General features: G+C 40.4%; 1 protein-coding gene across 4 annotated transcripts in view; it reads right to left on the reverse strand.

Annotated features, from left to right (window-relative positions):
- Positions 1-11325, reverse strand: part of PTPRZ1 (protein tyrosine phosphatase receptor type Z1) — a 170684-nt gene extending 159359 nt beyond the window's left edge. For 3 of the 4 annotated variants that reach the window (XM_084897131.1, XM_084897129.1, XM_084897128.1), the window contains exon 1: positions 10915-11116. In XM_084897131.1, coding sequence (XP_084753257.1) covers positions 10915-10972 — 58 coding nt within the window. In that variant the 5' untranslated portion in view covers positions 10973-11116. Of the gene's footprint in view, positions 1-10914 lie in introns of all 4 variants that reach the window. The other variant, XM_084897130.1, reaches the window with a different exon arrangement.
- Positions 11326-18357: the final 7032 nt, after the last annotated feature.

Below are 18357 nucleotides of genomic sequence, written 5' to 3' on the forward strand. Positions count from 1 at the left end.
TAGATGACTGAGCAATAAAATATGCAAAAAACTCTTCATATAAAGGTCTTGAGAGTTCCAATCAGTGGAAGCATACACTCCAGCCTAAGGACCCTAACTGGGATAAATGTGAACACATTTTCTCACTAAAGCTGCATAGTCTGGCATATTTGATGATAGTAGAAGGCCACAAGCACAATCTCTTCCACACAAAAATCTGTATCAATTTTTCTTGACCTATTTTCAGGATTTCCTCCAATCACCCAAACCAATCTCCAGAAGACTGTGTGCTGCAGTCTCAAAGCCTCATGTTTAGAAAGCCAGCACTCCCCATGGGTTCATAATGAAAAACTCACTGCATGAGGTAGCCTCTGTCATCATTTAGAGAAGACCCAACTCGTCTCAGGTAAAAAGATTTATGCACCACAACCATTACCAGAGTGATTACTTGGCTAAATATCATCTTCATTTGCCTGAATGCCACTGAGTCTGACACATCTTCACAGCTCATCATGTTTGTAAAAATGCACCAATTGCTTTATTTTTTCAAATGGCAAATGTTGTAGGATTCTAATTCCAAAATGTGGAGGAAGAGGAGAAGGAGAAGGATGGGGAGGAGGAGGAAAAAGAGGAGGAAGAGAAGGAGAGAAAGAGAGCGAGCGCCATCTTGAAAAGCTCCCATCAAACAGGGAACTGGAATATTCTCTTTTTTTTTAAAAAAAATGGTGGTTATTTTATCATTTCATGGAATGGAGGGTTAGTATAAAATTTTGAATTCATTACTGAGGAACAAGAAAGCATCTTGTGTTTTCTTGATTTCTTCTGCCAAGAATACTAAATAGCTAAAATGTAATGAAAGATAGGGAAGAATAGAAGTTAGAGTCACAGGCAAGAGGGATCCTCTCCTGTGGGATGGATGGTGCCCAGACTGTTCTGCATCTTAAGGGATATAAAGGCAACGTGTACTAGCCATTCTCGACTAATTAAAATTTATTTCATTCTCTGCACTTCTTTGTCTAAAATTCTTGCCCCGTTTTGATAAACTTTTACCTAAGAATCATAGGCATATCCACCCAGTCTTTGAAATCTTAGCACCAAGAGTTTATCTTTGAAATAAAACAGCAGTTGCCACTACCAAAAATTAAACTTTGCATTGGGACAGACATAACTATGGAAATTCTGTGACATTTTCTTAACAGTAAGTATTGAACAGAACATACAGGATGAGTGTTTTAACAAATATCTTGCTTCTGTATCTTGCTCTTTGCACTACTATTTTCAATGTGATAGGATATGAAGGTGAAGTAAATGCATTTCAGACTAGAGATGCAAAACCCAACCAACTTCTGTACTGAAGCTTCTCTTTCCGTGAGTAATCTGAAATGAGTAATAAATATAAGCTTATCTTTTTGTTTCTGTATCTAGCAAAAATAAGGGAGGAGGTACAAAAGGGGTTTCAATTATTAAATGAAATAGTAAATGTCCCATGTTCAAAAGGAGAAAGTGCTGCTCATATGGTCACAGATATATTTTTAAAATAAATTCACATCTTTATTTTGTCTGTCCTTTTTATAACTTTCTACAGACTTAAAATCTGATTCATATAACCGAACATTTATTTCATTTTTTCTCTATTCTGGTATACTCCCACCAGGGTTCATTTCATATCTGTATCAAAATTAACTCCTGAAAGAGAAAAACTATTGAAGTCCAGCACAGTGCTAAGCAAACAGTAGCTGTTCAATGAGGAGCTGGTGAAATGAGTTCTATTGATCTCAACTGGGCTCACCCCTCTGAGAGGCACAGAACTGTATTCAGGTCACAGGAAGAAGCAGACCTTCCTCTTCTTTCTTTATGTGGGAGGCAGGCAAAAGGCAGGCTCAAAATATCCAGGATAAGTCCTACCATTAAACCTAATTTTTCTGAAGGATATAATCTTATAATTAGAATGCTCAAAATAAGGCACTATCAATTTTGAGAAGCAGAAACATATATTCTTATATATTTATTGTGTGTATATATGTACAATATACATATGTAGTTACAGATAAAATACTTATATAAATATTCTATATAAAAAAAGGGTAATATGCAAATTGATCCTAACAATGTAATGACCAGTTGCTATGATGCACACTGACCACCAGGGGAGCAGACGCTCAATGCTGGAGCTGTCCCCTGGTGGTCAATGTGCTTCCACAGGAGGAGTGCCGCTCAGCCAGAGCCTCTCCAGCCACCTCAGCAGTGCTAAGGATGTCCAACTAACGGCCGTTAGTCTGACATCCCCTGAGTGGTCCTGGGCTGCCAGAGGGATGTCTTATTGCCAGGTTAGGCCCAATCCCCTAGGGCCTCTAGTATATTATAATACATATTACATGTCATTTCCCCACTTTATAAGCCATCAAGGGCAAATTTATCATAATCAAATATTACTCTTGAAGAATCCATTCAGCCATACTTCTTAAATATCAAATTCTTGCAATCAGCTCTCAATAGCACAATATAATTACATTTCTTCATTACACAAGAAAAACTATGCTTGCATTATTTCTTTTCTAAACGTTATTAATTTACCACTTATTTCATTCATTTACCATTTCATATATCTTTAATGTAAATCGTGACATACATGTGTATATTGAAACTAATGCCCTTTTCTCCAACAGTAACCCCTGATCCCACCTACCCACACTGCAGGGTCTACACCCAACCCTATCTCCTGGAAACCTTCCCAAAGGTGAATCCTGTCTACCCTCTCATACAACTCACTCCTTCATATTCTGCAAACTCTGCTATGGATGAGAGACCTTTATGGATGGATCTCTCTCGGGCAAAGGCTTAGCAAACCACTAGATGAATATTCTCTCTATGAAAATATTTATTATAAGGGAGATGCTCAACAAAGACTCACTGAATTGATTTGTGCTTTTGTCCTCACTGTTAATTACTAATGATAATAAAGTAGTTATTTGGGCCATCTGAAACAGTTCTACATTAACTTTTAAATGGAGCTATTATTAATTTTCAAATATAATTATTGTAAAAACAAATAGCATAGACCTGATGAATATGAAAACGTTCTAAGAAATACATACAAATCAATTGATGAAATAAAAAAATATGGCTATATTTTATACCTATTACATAACAAAACAGTTAAGTCTGATTCTGGCAACTTATGAATGGAGAAAGAAAATAAACAAGACAAACAGTTAGCAAGAATATGTGTCATTGACAAAACTAAATATATTATGTGCCTATATTGCACCTGGGACTCCCATCTCAGAGGCTGGTTCAGGTATCTATCCATCTGCTGACAGACTTAAATCTTTGGACCAACTCCAAGATTGTCTGGCCTCCTGAGGTTCCTCTGGCTTGCAGAGACTATGAGGTCAGCTACTATAGTCCACACTCCTCCTTCTAGGGTTACTCTGACACTGAAACTGCCTTAAGGAGAGAAGAAAGCACCCTAGCCTGTTTGGCTCAGTGGATAGAGGGCCAGCCAAAAGGTCCTGGGTTAGATTCCAGTCAAGGACATGAACCTTGATTGTAGGCTCCTCCCTAGCTTGGCCCTGAAGGCAACTGAATTGATGTGTTTCTCTCACATGGATGTTTCTCTGTCTTTCCCTCTCTCTTCTACTCTCTCTAAAAAATCAATGGAAAAACATCATGAGGATTAGCCAAAAGAAGAAGAAGAAAAAGAAGAAGAGCAGAAAGGGATGGGAAGTTTTCCAGAACCTTTGTTCTGTGGCACTAGCTATGTTTTAGGATAGCACGGAATTTGCAAATATTTCTACTTAAGAAAAATGAACTAAGATTACTAGTATCACAAGGTTAACCTAGATTTGTGTTTTTTTAAACCCTGGTTGTATTCTTTAATCACCTGGGAAATTTTAAGAAAACATCTCTGTCTGGGTCCTGTACCCACTCATGTATTGGATCCAGGGTGGGGCCCAGACATAGTATGTTTTAAAAGTTCCAAAGGTGTCTCGGTCAGCCCAGGCTGCTATAATAAAATACCATAAAATGAGTGGCGAAATGACAGACATTTATTTCTCACTAGAGGCCTGGTGCACAAATTCATGCATGGATGGGATCCAGCCAGCGGGTCCCAGGCCAGCTGCGGGGAGGGGCATGGACATTGGCTGACTGGCCCCGCCCCCTGGTCAAGCTCCTGTGGAACTCCTGGTCAGGGGGACAATTTGCATAATAGCCTTTTATTATTTAGGATCATTCTGGATAATGGGAAGTCCAGGATCAAGGAGCCAGCATATTTGGTTCTGGATAGAGCTGGAGAGTACTCTCTCCCTGGCTTTCAGACAGCTGCAGTCTCTCTGTATCCTCACAGGGTAGAGAGACAGAAAGCTCTGGCCTCCCTTTCTCTTCTTATAAGGACACTGATCCCATCACGGGGGCTCTACTCTTAGGATCTCCTCTGGAATGAATTACCTCCCAAAGGCCCCACCTCCAAATCCCATCACAGTGGGAAATAGGATTTCAACATAGGAATGTTGGGAGGAGACATAATACCAACCAATTACAAAGTGCATTGAGAATTGAGAGCCATTGACCTCGATAAATGGTTGTCAATCTTTATTTGCACTGAAACAAACATGACAATGATAGCGTATGTGTAATGCACTCCTGTGAGCAGACCAACATTCTGCACAATTCTGTATCCCATTTAAGAAAATGTGTAAGAATGCAAGAGGGCAAAAGCGTTAATTACAGAAATAATTTGTACTCTAATGATGACGCAACTTAAAATCATTGTGAAAATCTATTATAGAAAGTTCCTTATGTCTGGCCAGCATTTTATTATTATGAGCACACAATCAGGACTCTGGTGGTGACCATGATCTCTGCCAAAAGAGGTTTTTGTAAACAACAACAGTGGTTTTTTTTCTTATTCAAAGTTATGAATTAATAAGTTCAGAGAAAAAGTCTAGTAACAATGTCCATCTTTTGGTAAATATATCAGAGCTTTAGGATTCAAGAAATAAGCAGTCCAGTCGATGACAGTGAAAGAACAGAAAAAGTATGGAGTCAATGTTGTCGGGGAAATCAGAGAAAGAAAGATAGACTATTCTACAAGTGTGGGAAAGTAATTTTACTCACTATGAATATTTTAAAAGGAAATGCTTCTTTCCTACCAATTAATGCATTATTCTTTTCAAATATATAAAGACTATATTTCTACGGAAACTTGTAAAAAACTTATCTCCCGCCAATGTATATAATGTGTACATAAATTGATTCACATTTATTGAATGAAATCAGAAAGTTTACATTAACCAGCACTTTAAATGCTTCCATATATGTGTGCAAATATGAAAGAAAGAAAAAAAGACAACCTGCCTATTTTAGGACACTAGAATTTTTAAGCAAAAAGAAATGTTAACGTATCTTTTAAAAATGATGTTAACTACAAATTATATCACAGTAAGATATTTTTAAATAATGGGATCAAATAACATCAATGTTCTCCCTAATTCTTCATCAAGATGCTGGGCAATGCTGAGGGTTTTTTAAATCTTAAATTCATGCTTAAAGGAAGTGAAGAGGAAGATCAATGGCCACCAAAAGCAAACAAATAAGAGAAAGGAAGGAAGGGGAGTAAGGAGAAAACACAGCAAAGATCCTAAAAGAGGACCAAGTCTTTTTTTCTGTTTTTAACTCCTCTGAGGATTTTTAACTCACCCCACACCCAGTTCCATTTGAATTCAACTCAATTCAATATATGCTTAATATCTGCTATGTGCAGGGCTAAGCTAGGTACAGCTTAGATTAATAATAAAACTTGAGACAATTTGCAAAAGCATGCATATCCATCCTAATATATAAAGAGCCAGGGTCCATAATGTCCAAAATTATTGAATGAACAACCAAATGCCAGGCTGCGCACACAGCAGGCTCAGGAGGGCAGGGATTGGTGAGTGGACTGAACTGCTGACCTCTTGGTCCCTCCTGGGTTGTGGGTTCCATGGTGACCCAGCACTCACTGCTGCCGCCAAGGTGGGTGTGATGTGATTGATCAAAGAGGGAGTCCCAGGCTACCTGGCCAGCGACCCTGCAGTGGGCAGGGCCTCCCTCTTCGGGGCAACCAATCACAGGGCTCCCAGACTGCAAGAAGGCACAGGCCCAGCTGAAGGACCCCCCACAACTATATGCCGTGTCCTTCATCTGCTTTCTAGAACAGCTTTGGCCACTACCTCTTGCAGCCAGCTTGACTGGAGGAGATTAATCCAATATGATGGCTTTTGACTGACTAAAAACACAAGTCTTCATGGGCTCAAGACACTTCATTTTTCATTACTGACCACCCCTCACCTCGACTGCCCTCTCCTCCCTAATGGGTAAACATGAGTATATACACAGTCACATGCACACACCCACACAGGCACATACAATGACTTGATGCCCTGCTCCCTGGGCCATATCCAAGCATCATTACTGCCAACTCATCTAGAATTTAACCTTCACTCAAAACTGCTACTGCGAGGACACTCACAGTATCCATCTCAGGAGCTCCAATTTTAAGACCCAGGTCTTGTCTGGATCTAGGTGATGCTTATGGGCCTTTCTGGGAGAATCAAAGAATGTGAGGATGAGATGCCAGAAGTGGCATGGCTCAAAGTGAATAGTGACCTAACTCTTGGGCTGGGGGTCAGAATCAAAAGAAGAAAATGTCAGCTGAAGTGGACCCATCTCAACAGCAAAAGCTACTGCTAAGAACCTTCACAGTTCTTTTTCTCTATGACCTGTACATTAAATATTTACCAGGTACCTACTATAGGTTCTAAGTCCAAGAATCCTAAGTCCAAGTGTGAATGAAATACTGTCTTTGCCCTCAAGGAGCTAGAGGGGGAGATAGATACACTACAAAATGATACGGTGAATGCTAAAACCCGTCACGGATGATGTGCTGTGGGAGCAGAGCACTCACTTCTGAGCTAAGAGCTAATCTCTCCCCTTTAACACCAGTCTATACAGGCCACAGAGTGGCTATGGAACTGTCTTCACTATTAAAGCTCTACCACCTAGCCCCACCTTCTTTAACAATAATATTTACACTTTTACATTTTGCATACCTTGCAGGGCTATCACTCAATTCAAAGATCCCGGATTCTCATTAGTTCAATGTAACTATTCCATAAAAGCCCTTAAAACAGTTACCTCTCCTCTATGACTCATAGTTAAGCTTCCTTACAGGAAAGCCACAGCAGCTTTTCCCATTACCTGTTCAGTGGGTCAAGATTAAATAATAATTAGAGTCATACAGTCATTACATTAGTTCTCCACCTAGTAGCACACCTCTCAATTATTTTAGAGAAGGTCCAGATTCACTTAGGGGATTACCTTACAGTCATCTTTAAGTTCCGCCTCTCTTATTAAGAATCTCTAGCATTAAATGTGTTACTCATGTGGTTTTTTTAAAATAATAATATTAAGTCAGGTATCAGAAATCAAATCCACAGTGAAAACTTGTTAATAATCTGGACACTAGGCTAATATTTACATGTCAAACTAGCTCAGAAGTTGTCACAGTGCGGACCTGGCCCTGGCAGCAGCATATCCTGGGAATCTGTTAGATGTGGATTCTCAAGCCCCACCCCGTACCTACCGAATCAGAAACTCTTCAGGGTGGGTCCTGAAATCTGGGTTTTAAGTGTTTCTGGTGATTCTGACACACACTAAAGTTTGAGGTCTGTAATCTAGCTAGTTGGTAAAACCAGTTCAGGCTACAGGCCAATTTTGACAGGATAGTCCAAGTAGATGAACTCACAACATATTTAACAACCCTCCCCCCCCCCCCAAATAAAAAGAAAACCCATAATGTTTCTCTTTAGTAATTTGGGAAAATATTTGTTCCAGTCTAAATAGTTTAATGATATTTTGTTTGTGTTCTGAAGTTATTTGAGGGATGCAGTTGGTCTATATGTTCATTCAAAACACCAGAATATTTTGGACAAAAAGTGATAAGGTCATTAAGATAGGCTTAATTGCTAATAATGAAAGCATTAGTGAATTCTACAAATTTTTGCAGATAATGGCAAGAATGGCAGCCTAGCATTCAAATTGTCCCAGAGCTGTCACCAGGAACTGCTGGCCTCAGTAGGTAGACTCTCATGAGCATCTCTTACCAGTGCAAGGTCTCTCTCTCTCTCTCTCTCTCTCTCTCTCTCTCTCCCTCTCTTTTTTAAATATATTTTATTGATTTTTTACAGAGTGGAAGAGAGAGGGATAGAGAATTAGAAACATCGATGAGAGAGAATCATCGATCAGCTGCCTCTTGCACACCCCCTACTAGGGATGTGCCCGCAACCAAGGTACATGCCCTTGACGGGAATCGAACCTGGGACCCTACAGTCCGCAGGCCGACGCTCTATCCTCTGAGCCAAACTGGTTTTAGCTATGCAAGGTCTCTTGTTGGCTTCAGGGGCACTGAAGACAAGTAACAAACTCATCCACAATACCAGGTAGATGTTGAGGGAAAGATAATTGAAGTGGAGGCCGAATTTTTCATTTGTAGATAATGTGCCTCTGTTTTTTTTCAAACTGTGCTACTCTAAGATCAAGATACTCATCAGATCTGAGATTGTAAAGACCCCTATGTCTGCCTGCAGGCAACACTATAAAAGGCCAACTTTCTCAAAATAGAGAAAGGTTGATAAAGGAGTCAACTGTTAGCCTAAAAAAAAAAAAAATCAAATTTGAATCCTAAAACAGGCTTACATTCTATATCATCACAAACACTTGTGGTACTCTTAAACAATTAATTTAATCCTTTATAATCTAACATCATCAAAACATTAAAGAAAATATCCAATAAACTAAAATCTAAATAACCAAAAGCAACAAGCTACAAATTATGTTTTATTAAGAAGTTGCAAAATGTGGCCTATTGGAATGGGGTATCGTTCAGCCACAAGATGGAATGAAGTACTGATACAGACTAGAGCACATGTGTCAAACACAAGGCCCGTGGGCCAAATCCAGCCCGCCAGGCCTTGCAATGTGGCCCGCACCGCGCTGTCATCACTGCACTTCGCTATCAGTTTATGACATTGTCAGTTTATGACTGTTCAGTAAACCATTCGGCCCGCGATTTAGGCTGGATTTTAGATTTTGGCCCCTTCTCTGATTGAGTTCGACACCCCTAGACTAGAGGAAGAATCCTTGAAAACACTATGTTAACGGAATGAAGCGAGCCACCGAAGACCGCATATTATCTGACTCCATTTATATGAAATACTCATACAGGCAAATCTAGAGAAGAAAAAGTAGATTAGAAGTTTCCAGGGCTGGGGTCAAGAGAATGAGGAATGACGATTAATGGAGTTTATGTGACGGGTGATGAAATGTTATAATCAGATAGCAGTGATGGTTGCACAACTTTGTGAAAACACCCAAAACTACTGAATCGTGCACTCTCAGAGATGAATTGTACGCCATGTGAATCACAGCTCAATTAAAAAGAATTCATAGTAGACTCAGCGGATGTGGTTTGGAAGGCATACAAAACAGTATGCTCTAATTTATTTCTATACTGCAGTGAGGTGTGTTTTAAATAATCATCTAAGTACCAAGGGGATCTGGCTTTGTGGTTAAAACAGATCTACAGAGGAAATGTACATTCCACAGGTGTGTAGCTGATGACCACAGCACTAACGAAAAATGTCGTTCCCTCTCCAGAGTCAGCTGTATGATGCTGGAGAGAACCAGCACCAGAATCCCCTGTAAATCTTCAGCGTCCCTGTGTCTCACATCACCCCTGAGTACTTCCGCAAAGCTTTTGGGATCGATATTTTGACCATGTGTCTTGGGGTAGGTTTGGGGAGGTGGCAGTTATCACGTTTGCCATACAATTCTAACTAGTTAGAATATGAAATTATTTTTTTCTTGTACATGTGACTGTGCCAAGAACAGCACCATCTGTTGGATGAAAATGTAGGTTAATATCTACTTGAATATGAACAACCTAAACATTTAACAAAAGTCTTATCCTCTACCTAAAAGGAGTATGTGCACCCATAAATGGAGGTATGCTTTCCAACTTTCAAGTGCATGCCTCCAAACCTATTACAGTCCATCATCATAGCAAATCTTACTAAAGGAAAACAAAACAAAGCATTTCTTTAATAAAATGCAAATAATCCAATCTTACAATTCTTCAGGAAAATGGCTACTTCTGAGTGCACCTCCACTATTTAATGTGTCACCTAAAAGGCGGTGCATGAAAGATGAGTCCTGGATAAACAGATCAGCCTACAGCTCTCCTCTGGCTCTGGCACCAGGGGCGGAAGGTTGACAGAAATGTTGATTGAAACTTTTTTTTTAAAGTAACTGCCCAGACTTGAATGTGACTAAATTAAAAGTATGAAAAAAACACTGAAAAGTCGGGTTGGTGCTTGTTCCTGTTACTACCTTTCAGGCATTGTGTGAGCAGTGGGGGGAAGGGGTGTGAGTATGTGTGTGTGTGTGTGTGTGTGTGTGTGTGTGTATGAGTGTGTGTGTGTAATGCTCGTGCATTTTTCATTCAAGCCCATAATATCTGTAGCATGAACTTAACAGCAAAAACGGCGCTGTAATGTGCAGCCCCGCACCATGGTTATATGTAAGGCTGCATCTTCTGATGTGTATAGAACAACAGGCTCTTCCCACAATGCAAAATGAGAGAGAGAGGAGCTGTGAGGACGGGGCAGTGATGCCCAGTGTCTCCTGTGCGGCGGGACCGGAGCCCGCGGGCAGGTGGCAGGCGGCGGAGGTCGCGGTGGGGAGGGCGCCTTCCCACGCAGCTGGCACCGTGGGGTCCCGGCCCCCCGCCCCTTCTCCTCCTGGTACACGGCGGCGGCGAGAGCCAGTGCCTAAGGCTCCGAGACACCCCACCTGTGTCCCACAGGACCCCGAGGGGAAGCCCGAGGTCCCACTCACCCAGGCGGCACACGCAGAGCAGCGGGATGAGGGCGAGGAGGCGCGCCGGGAGGAGCATCTCCGGGCGATCCGGGGGCCCCCGCCGCGCGGCCGCTCAGCTTCTCGGGGCGCAGAGGGAGCGAGCGGGAAGGAAAGGTCTTCTCCTCCAGCATATAGATGTGCAGATCGTGTGTGTGTGTGTGTGTGTGTGTGTGTGTGTGTGTGTGTGAGAGAGAGAGAGAGAGAGAGAGAGAGAGAGAGAGAGAGAGAGAGAGAGAGAGAGAGAGGAAGCGTGGTGGTGATCGTGGGAATAGGAGCCACTAGCCGAGGCGCATGCCGGCGGGCGGGCGGGCGGGCGGGCGGGCGGCGGGAGTCGGTCTCCTTCTCTGGCTGCGGCCGCCGAGGTCTGAGCGCTCCGAGCGCAGCGGCGCCGGGAGGCGGGGGCGCGCGGGGCCGGGCTGTGCGCGCGGCCGCGGGACCGGGCGGGGGCGGGGGCGGACGCAGGGACGGGGCGGGGGCGGGGGCGCGGGCAGGGGCGGGGGCGCACCGCCTCGCCTCGCCGGTGGGAACTGGCGCAGTCCGGGTTCCGCGTGACCGTGGGCGGAGGGGCGCGGCTGTCGCTCAGGGTGCGGGTCCCAATACAGGAGGCGCATGGCGACACCCCCCGCCCCCCGCAGCAGCCGCCCTGGCCGAAGTCGGTGGGACCCGCTGGGGTTTAGAGTCTTCGCGGAGTGACCATCCTCTCTGAGGACTCCCCCATCCCTTTGGAAGAGAAGAGGCCAGACCCCCACAGTCCCGCACAGCCCGAGATGGACCTTCGGGGTTCACGCCTGGAACTGTTTTTCCATTCATCCCTGCCCTCCCTGCAGATGCTAAGTGGCTCCGACCAGAAAGCGTGGGGAAGCCAGAGTGAGCTGGGCGCCCCTCTCCGTCTCCAATGCCCACATCACCGAAGGCGTTCCATCCAGCCCAGTTACTTACTTCCCGGGCAGCTGACCCGCAAATAATCTCCGTCCGGCCCAGGCTGTGTGACCAGTCAGACCATGCCCCTTCCCCAAAGTGCCATCACATTGTTCTGCTGCGCACAGCGGCTTGGGGAACTTTCAAGTGCATGGGTCTGGGTCGCAGGGAAATGTAGTTTAATTGGTTGATTGAAAGATAAAGAAAGAGATATATTGCACGCCTCCTGCTGCCTCGGAGCTGGCAATGTCACGCTGTGCGTGCTGGTTTGAGTGGTGGTCTCCATAGCTAGCCTGGGAGCACCTTGGTGGTGGGAGTTTGCCTTATTCCTTATCGCCCCAGAGGCAGAGATAGCCAATGTGTTCTCTAAGTGTTTGTTGAATTAACTTGAAGCCTAAAGGACAAGATAATGCAACGTCCTGAAAATTCATGAACTTTTCAAATATGTTCATTTATATATCGTCTAACTATTGGAATATTTTTTCTACTCATATGAGACCAAATTTGGAGCTTTTAGAAAGTCCACGCCAAGACACAGAAAATCAAGTTCTGAATTTATCGCTTGTATTCTTAGCAACCATTTGATATAGGTTTCCTGTACAGTGAGTGAGTGTTCCTGTGTTCTGTTCTGGTCTCAAAAATAGTATTTTAGTTTAAACATTTTAAAGAAAGTTATCACATGCAAAATTGGGTTCTGAATGTATTTCGAGTGTTACCACCTGTTCTCACCAATATCCACAGTGTCTGAACTCCAGGTTTCTAGTAAATGTGCAGAGGCAGTGGTTCTGTTTGCTATTACTCCTGAAATTGATTGTAATCATGTAATAAATTTCAAATCGATCTAGAATGCTTAATCAGGAATACTTGTACATTTTAAGAAAATTGATTCAATCTTATTCCTTCCATGAATAAAATAGAAAAGGTGCAACTTTGAAAAGAATTATAACGGGGGGTTGATTGTTCAGTTGCCAGTAGGGAAGAAAATATTTGCTAACACAGCAAGAAACGCATATAAACTAGAAATGTGCCAAGAGGTCACATAAAGTGTTTCATACGGACTGGAGTAGATAGATGAGGTTTCCTCAAGAACTGTAGTTAATTGAGAAGGACTAGAAGGGGGGAAATTGATGTCAAAGGTTTGGGAGCAAACAAGAATGAAATAAGCAGCCATGTGCTATAAAAATAGTGTGACTTAAATTTGAGCAGATTAAGTGGGAAACATTGCTTTTCTATCGGAGGAGCTTATACGTGAAATACTAAGCAAGAGGGAACCACAAAAGAAACCCCCAAGATCTTCAACTGTTTAGAAGCTAGTTTTGCTCAGGAGCATATGTGGTGTTCCATAATGTCTGTTATCAAGTCTACCTGACTAGTCTGCCAGAATAATCCAACAATAACAGAAATGACTCTAACTCCCTTTTTACTTGGCCAGAAAGTCACATCACTAGTCACTCTTTTGAGTGAAATCACAAAACAGTGACACCTTTGAGATCCTAGTTACCCTGGTAAAAAGGACAGGTGGGTCCTGTGGTCTCTGCTAATTCAGTTCTCAGCTAAAATCATTGTCATTCTTCTAGGAAGGCACGGCAGCCGCCTTGAGGGAATTGTCAAGTTGCTATTGAGGTTTGGGAGCAGGATGGCAATCAATTCTATATGACTGAGTAACGGCAACGGAAAGCTGCCGTGGAGAGCCAGCCAGTGCGGATCTCACGGTCCTGGGGAGGGTGATGGAGCAGGAGGCTCAGCTGGTTCAGGTTCTTGAAAAAATAGGTCAACAGCCCAGGTGTTGGAGAAGAGAAGGCATCAGAAGGGTCAGAACATAAAAAGCAGATTATACCTCACATTTCACAATTTTATGGGGGTCGTGGTCATTTCTGAGATGTGTTGCCTGATTAATATTCATTAGTTATTGTGATTTAAAGTTATAAACCTGTGAAATCACATCAGAATCTGAATCTATCACCTATCTACCTATTTACCTATTTACCCATATATAAGTCAATTGATAGCCATATATCATGTCATGTATTATATATTATATACTTATGTATGAAAATATATTTATATATATATATATGTCTTTTGTATATTTAGACATATATTCTATAATCTATAATATTATATGTATGTGGTGGTGCTGGTAAAGTTTATTTAAATTATGCTGTATCATACCAATCACATTTTAAGTTCTGGAAGTTTGTATTTACAGGTGGAGTTTAGTATATTCCTGGAAGGATATTTTGTTGTTGTTGTTGTTGTTTTCTTTTGTCAAAAATAAAAACAAAACAGGATACACTTAATATGAGAGTTCAGTAGCTTAATGAACATTTTTCTTGTTTGGGGGGTTATTGTCTTGGATTTTAGAATGAAATATATCGAGAGGTTGCCAATGGCAATTTATGAGAGAGTCATAGAATTATTTGCTTTCTACAATAAACTCCTTGTTTAATTCTTAAATATTCAGTGAAGATTCGGATCTTCTAGTGGGTCTTCATCTTAGATCTCATCCAGAGAAGTGGTTAACTGAAGTGGAACCAAAGTTTCAGTGTGCATACAGAGGCCTCACCGCAGGAAGACAGGTATGTCCATTTCCATCCACTGCACAGCCACGCTGTAGCCAAAATAGAATCGCAGCTGTGCTGTTGTTCATACCAGTTGCCAAAGAGGTAAACCTGGTGGGGATGGAACTCTGGCCTCGCTTTTTGCCAGAACGGGTAATCATTATTTTGTTGAGCTATGCAAACAAAATAAGCTATAGGGTTTTACCTATATCTATCCATCCATTCAGCCATCCACCCATCCATCCACCCATCTATCTGTCCATTCACCCATCCTCTATCTGTCTACATCAATTCTTTAAAATTCATTCTTTACATTTATTTTTCTTATGCATCACATTTCTATTGTGTGTCCATTATATGTCTTGCATTGCTTTAGGAGCTGACCATTAAAGTTTTAGTCGCTCTATCATTATCATAACGGAACTCACAGTCTGAAAGGAGATAAAAGCATTGTTCTACAAAATACCTTTACTGAGGATTGCCAGATAAAATACAGGATACCTAGTTAAATTTGAATTTCATATAAACAAAGAATAATTTTTAGTGCAAAATAATTTTAGTGTACTGCGATGCACTAAATTTAATGAATAAACTTAAGGAATAGGTTTTTAGGGAAATGAATACTTTTTACTTACAAATTAATTTTTAGTGCTCTCCAAGGCAACTTTTAGGACATTTTTATATTTTGTAAAAATGAATTATTTATCTGAAGTTTAAATTTAACAGGGTGTCCTGTATTTTTATTTGCTAAGTCATCCCATCACACTTGGGTGGCTCTGGGAACTGTCTGATGTCAGGGCTGGTCATTTGTGGTGGTGAAATAGCCACGGTCTCCCATAAGTTTTCTTCCTCAGTAAATTATTTTTGAAGTGTCCCTAATGTGAATAAAGATAGGGGCAGTTGGAGGAAGGAGGGTGTTTTCTCTGCAGAATATGTGTGGCTCAGAACTATGGGGTATGGTATAATCACTGAATAAAATATGGAATTTAGGGGCATGTAAAATACTTCTTATACTATGACAGTAATGAGTTCTTCCTGGTTTGCTCACATATGCTATTGCTCCTTTTTATCCATTTTTATTGACAAATATATTTCAGCAGAAATCATTAGGTTGGATCAACTCAGTATTTACAGTCTGAGAACGTAATTTTATTTTATTTTTTTAGAAATAAAATATGTGTTTTGTGATTATGTTTGTCAGAGCAGATCTCATTTTATTTGAAACCAAGTAATTTAGATTGTGATGATAGATTTATCTTGTGTTTTGAACCTTACAAATTGTGTTCACAATGATTGAGACAATGGCATATACTCAGTATTCTTGTGAAATTTCTGGGGGGAAAACTGAAGAATAATTTTACTTTCTTTGACATAGTCAAACCTTTTATTTGGATTTGTCCCACTAGCAACTTCCTACCTAAAAAGCAGGTAGGAACCTGCCTGAGTTTTGTATCTTTACTTCTAATGACCCTAAGGAGTTTAGCTAGTTGGCCTATTACCACCTTTTCACAATTTCAGGTATAAAACAGGTGGGAGGATCCTCACTGATAGGTCCAGAGCTAAGTGTGATATGGTACCCTGAGTCCATGTGAAGAAGGGATAATTATGTTTAAAAGAAAACCACAGTGAGCTACATACTTAGCCTTTTAGTATATTATTATGATTCACTACAAAATAATTTAAACTCATTATATGCAAAGTACATAATTTAGTGATTAAAATTGTATTAAAGAACACTAAAAGGTAGGTAGGAACCATTTTATCCATGTCAGAAACATTTAGTTCAGGATAAATTTTCCTCTGTGTATTAAAATAATTTATTTATGCATTTTGCATAAATTTAAAACAGTGGTTAGAAAAAATAAGTATAAAACTGTAAAAATTACTTGTGGATGAATATTGCTTACATGTTTATCTTTCTTTCAAAAAGCAAACATGTCATTGTAACAAGGATCTTAGGTGTCATCTTAAATTTTTGATTGGTTATACTGCTATCTTGCTTTGGAAATATTCCTTGTCTTTGAATAAGCCCAATTTTTGTATACGTTTAAACATAAGGGTCTTCAAATTCTTGAGCCTCTCTTTATCCTGAACTAAACTTTTAACTTGATTAACTCATATAAAAATGGTTTTTCTTTTTAAACAGGCTATTTTTAGAGCAGTTTTAGGTTCACAACAAAATTGAGCAGCAAGTAGGGAGAGTTCCCATGAACTCTATGACCTGCACAGCCCTCTCCACTGTCAACATTCCACAACAGAGGCACATTGTTATAATCGATGAACTGAGCTGCAATTCTCTAATCGTTTATATTTACCTTTATCATTCTCTCTTTTCTTCTTATTTCTCCTCTTTTTATATGTATATACCTATGTCCATATCTGCATCTATATCCATAAACTAAAATGACCTTCTGGGCAAAGTAGTTGGATTGATTTAAACTACTTCACCAGCCATCTTTCAGGCCATTTTCCTTTGGTGTCTTCTTGAATTTATCAAAGAAGCATATTGATTCCAGAATATTTTATGAGCGGCATGATTTACGATCATTTAGAAAAGGAAGTAGTCATCATTAGGAGCCACTTCATATTATTTAAGAATAATCCAAATATTTCCTTGGAAAAGTTGCTCTTGGTTTTAAAAATGTTTATTCTCAGATGAATCTCCCTTCCCTCCATCCGCAGTAACCTTGTTACTGGCTATAACCCTCTTGGATAGAATATTGTACCTGTTTTCTTATAAGTTGTCCTGCCATTAATCTTTCTACTGGATAGTCCATACTCAATGCCAGAGTAATTTTTTAAATGAATATCTAATATGGAATACACACCCGTAAATAGAAAATGCCATTAATGATTGTTTCTAAAGATCTAAAAGTATTATCCAACAATTATTAATTCATCTCTATAGTGGGAACTTTTATTTGAGGAGCTTATGTAAATCAACAGTGTACTATATTGTTTATTTTTGGTTGTGCTAAGATAATTGTTAGTTGCATTAAGAGAAGTGTATCCACACCCAACAGATGTAGCTCAGCCATTGAGCATCAACCCAGGGACCAAAAGGTCACCAGTTTGATACCTGGTCAGGGCAAGTGCTCAGGTTGCAGGCTCGGTCTCCTGTGGGGCACAAGCAGGAGGCAGCCTATCGATGATGTTTCTCTCTCATCGATGTTTCTATCTTTCTATTCCTCTCTCTTCCTTTCTCTCTAAAAAAATCAATAAAAACATATTTAAAACAACAACAACTGAGAAGTGTATTCTTTAGAATGGGAGGGGGTGATTCCTCTCTTACAGTGTGCTGTCCCTTCTCCCCATTCCACCACCATCTCTATTATAAATAGTGATGTTTTTCTTCCCCCCCAACATCCATGATCTGAATTTCATTGTAAATTTCAAGGGAATGTATCTTCGAATTTGCATTAAATTACAAAGATTCATATGGCCAAATTTAGGTTTATTGATACTTCCATTTCTTTGCCATTTAAAGGTGAAAACATTCTTCTCCCTCTCTTATCAGAAGCAAGCACAGGATTTAAAGAGTTTTTATAAGCTTAATTTAAAAATCAATATTTCTTTGCTCTCTAGGTCTTCAAAAAATACCCATGATAGTGTTAGCCTGGAAACTAAAGGTGTAAAACAAGTTCTGAAAAAAATCAGGAAATCAGCATTACACTGGGCCATTGGAATGAGCCACTCTATTTCAAAGGCATACACATTTCCAATAAATAATCACTTAACTCTTTCCTGCCTATTTCCAATCAAAAATAACATACAACCACTCTAGATGATCCATTATACTCTGACAATATTAAAAACTATTATGTTCACTTTTATTTTTAGCCTAAATTATCTCTCTATGATACCATCCACTTGACCTTAGGGACCAAGAAAAAAACTCTCCCCTTTACTTGTAGAAAGAATTTCTGCTTTCCTCCAATCCTAG

The sequence above is a fragment of the Pipistrellus hanaki genome (genome assembly GCF_964339955.1).
Source record: "Pipistrellus hanaki genome assembly, chromosome: 10".
Classification (NCBI taxonomy): domain Eukaryota; kingdom Metazoa; phylum Chordata; class Mammalia; order Chiroptera; family Vespertilionidae; genus Pipistrellus; species Pipistrellus hanaki.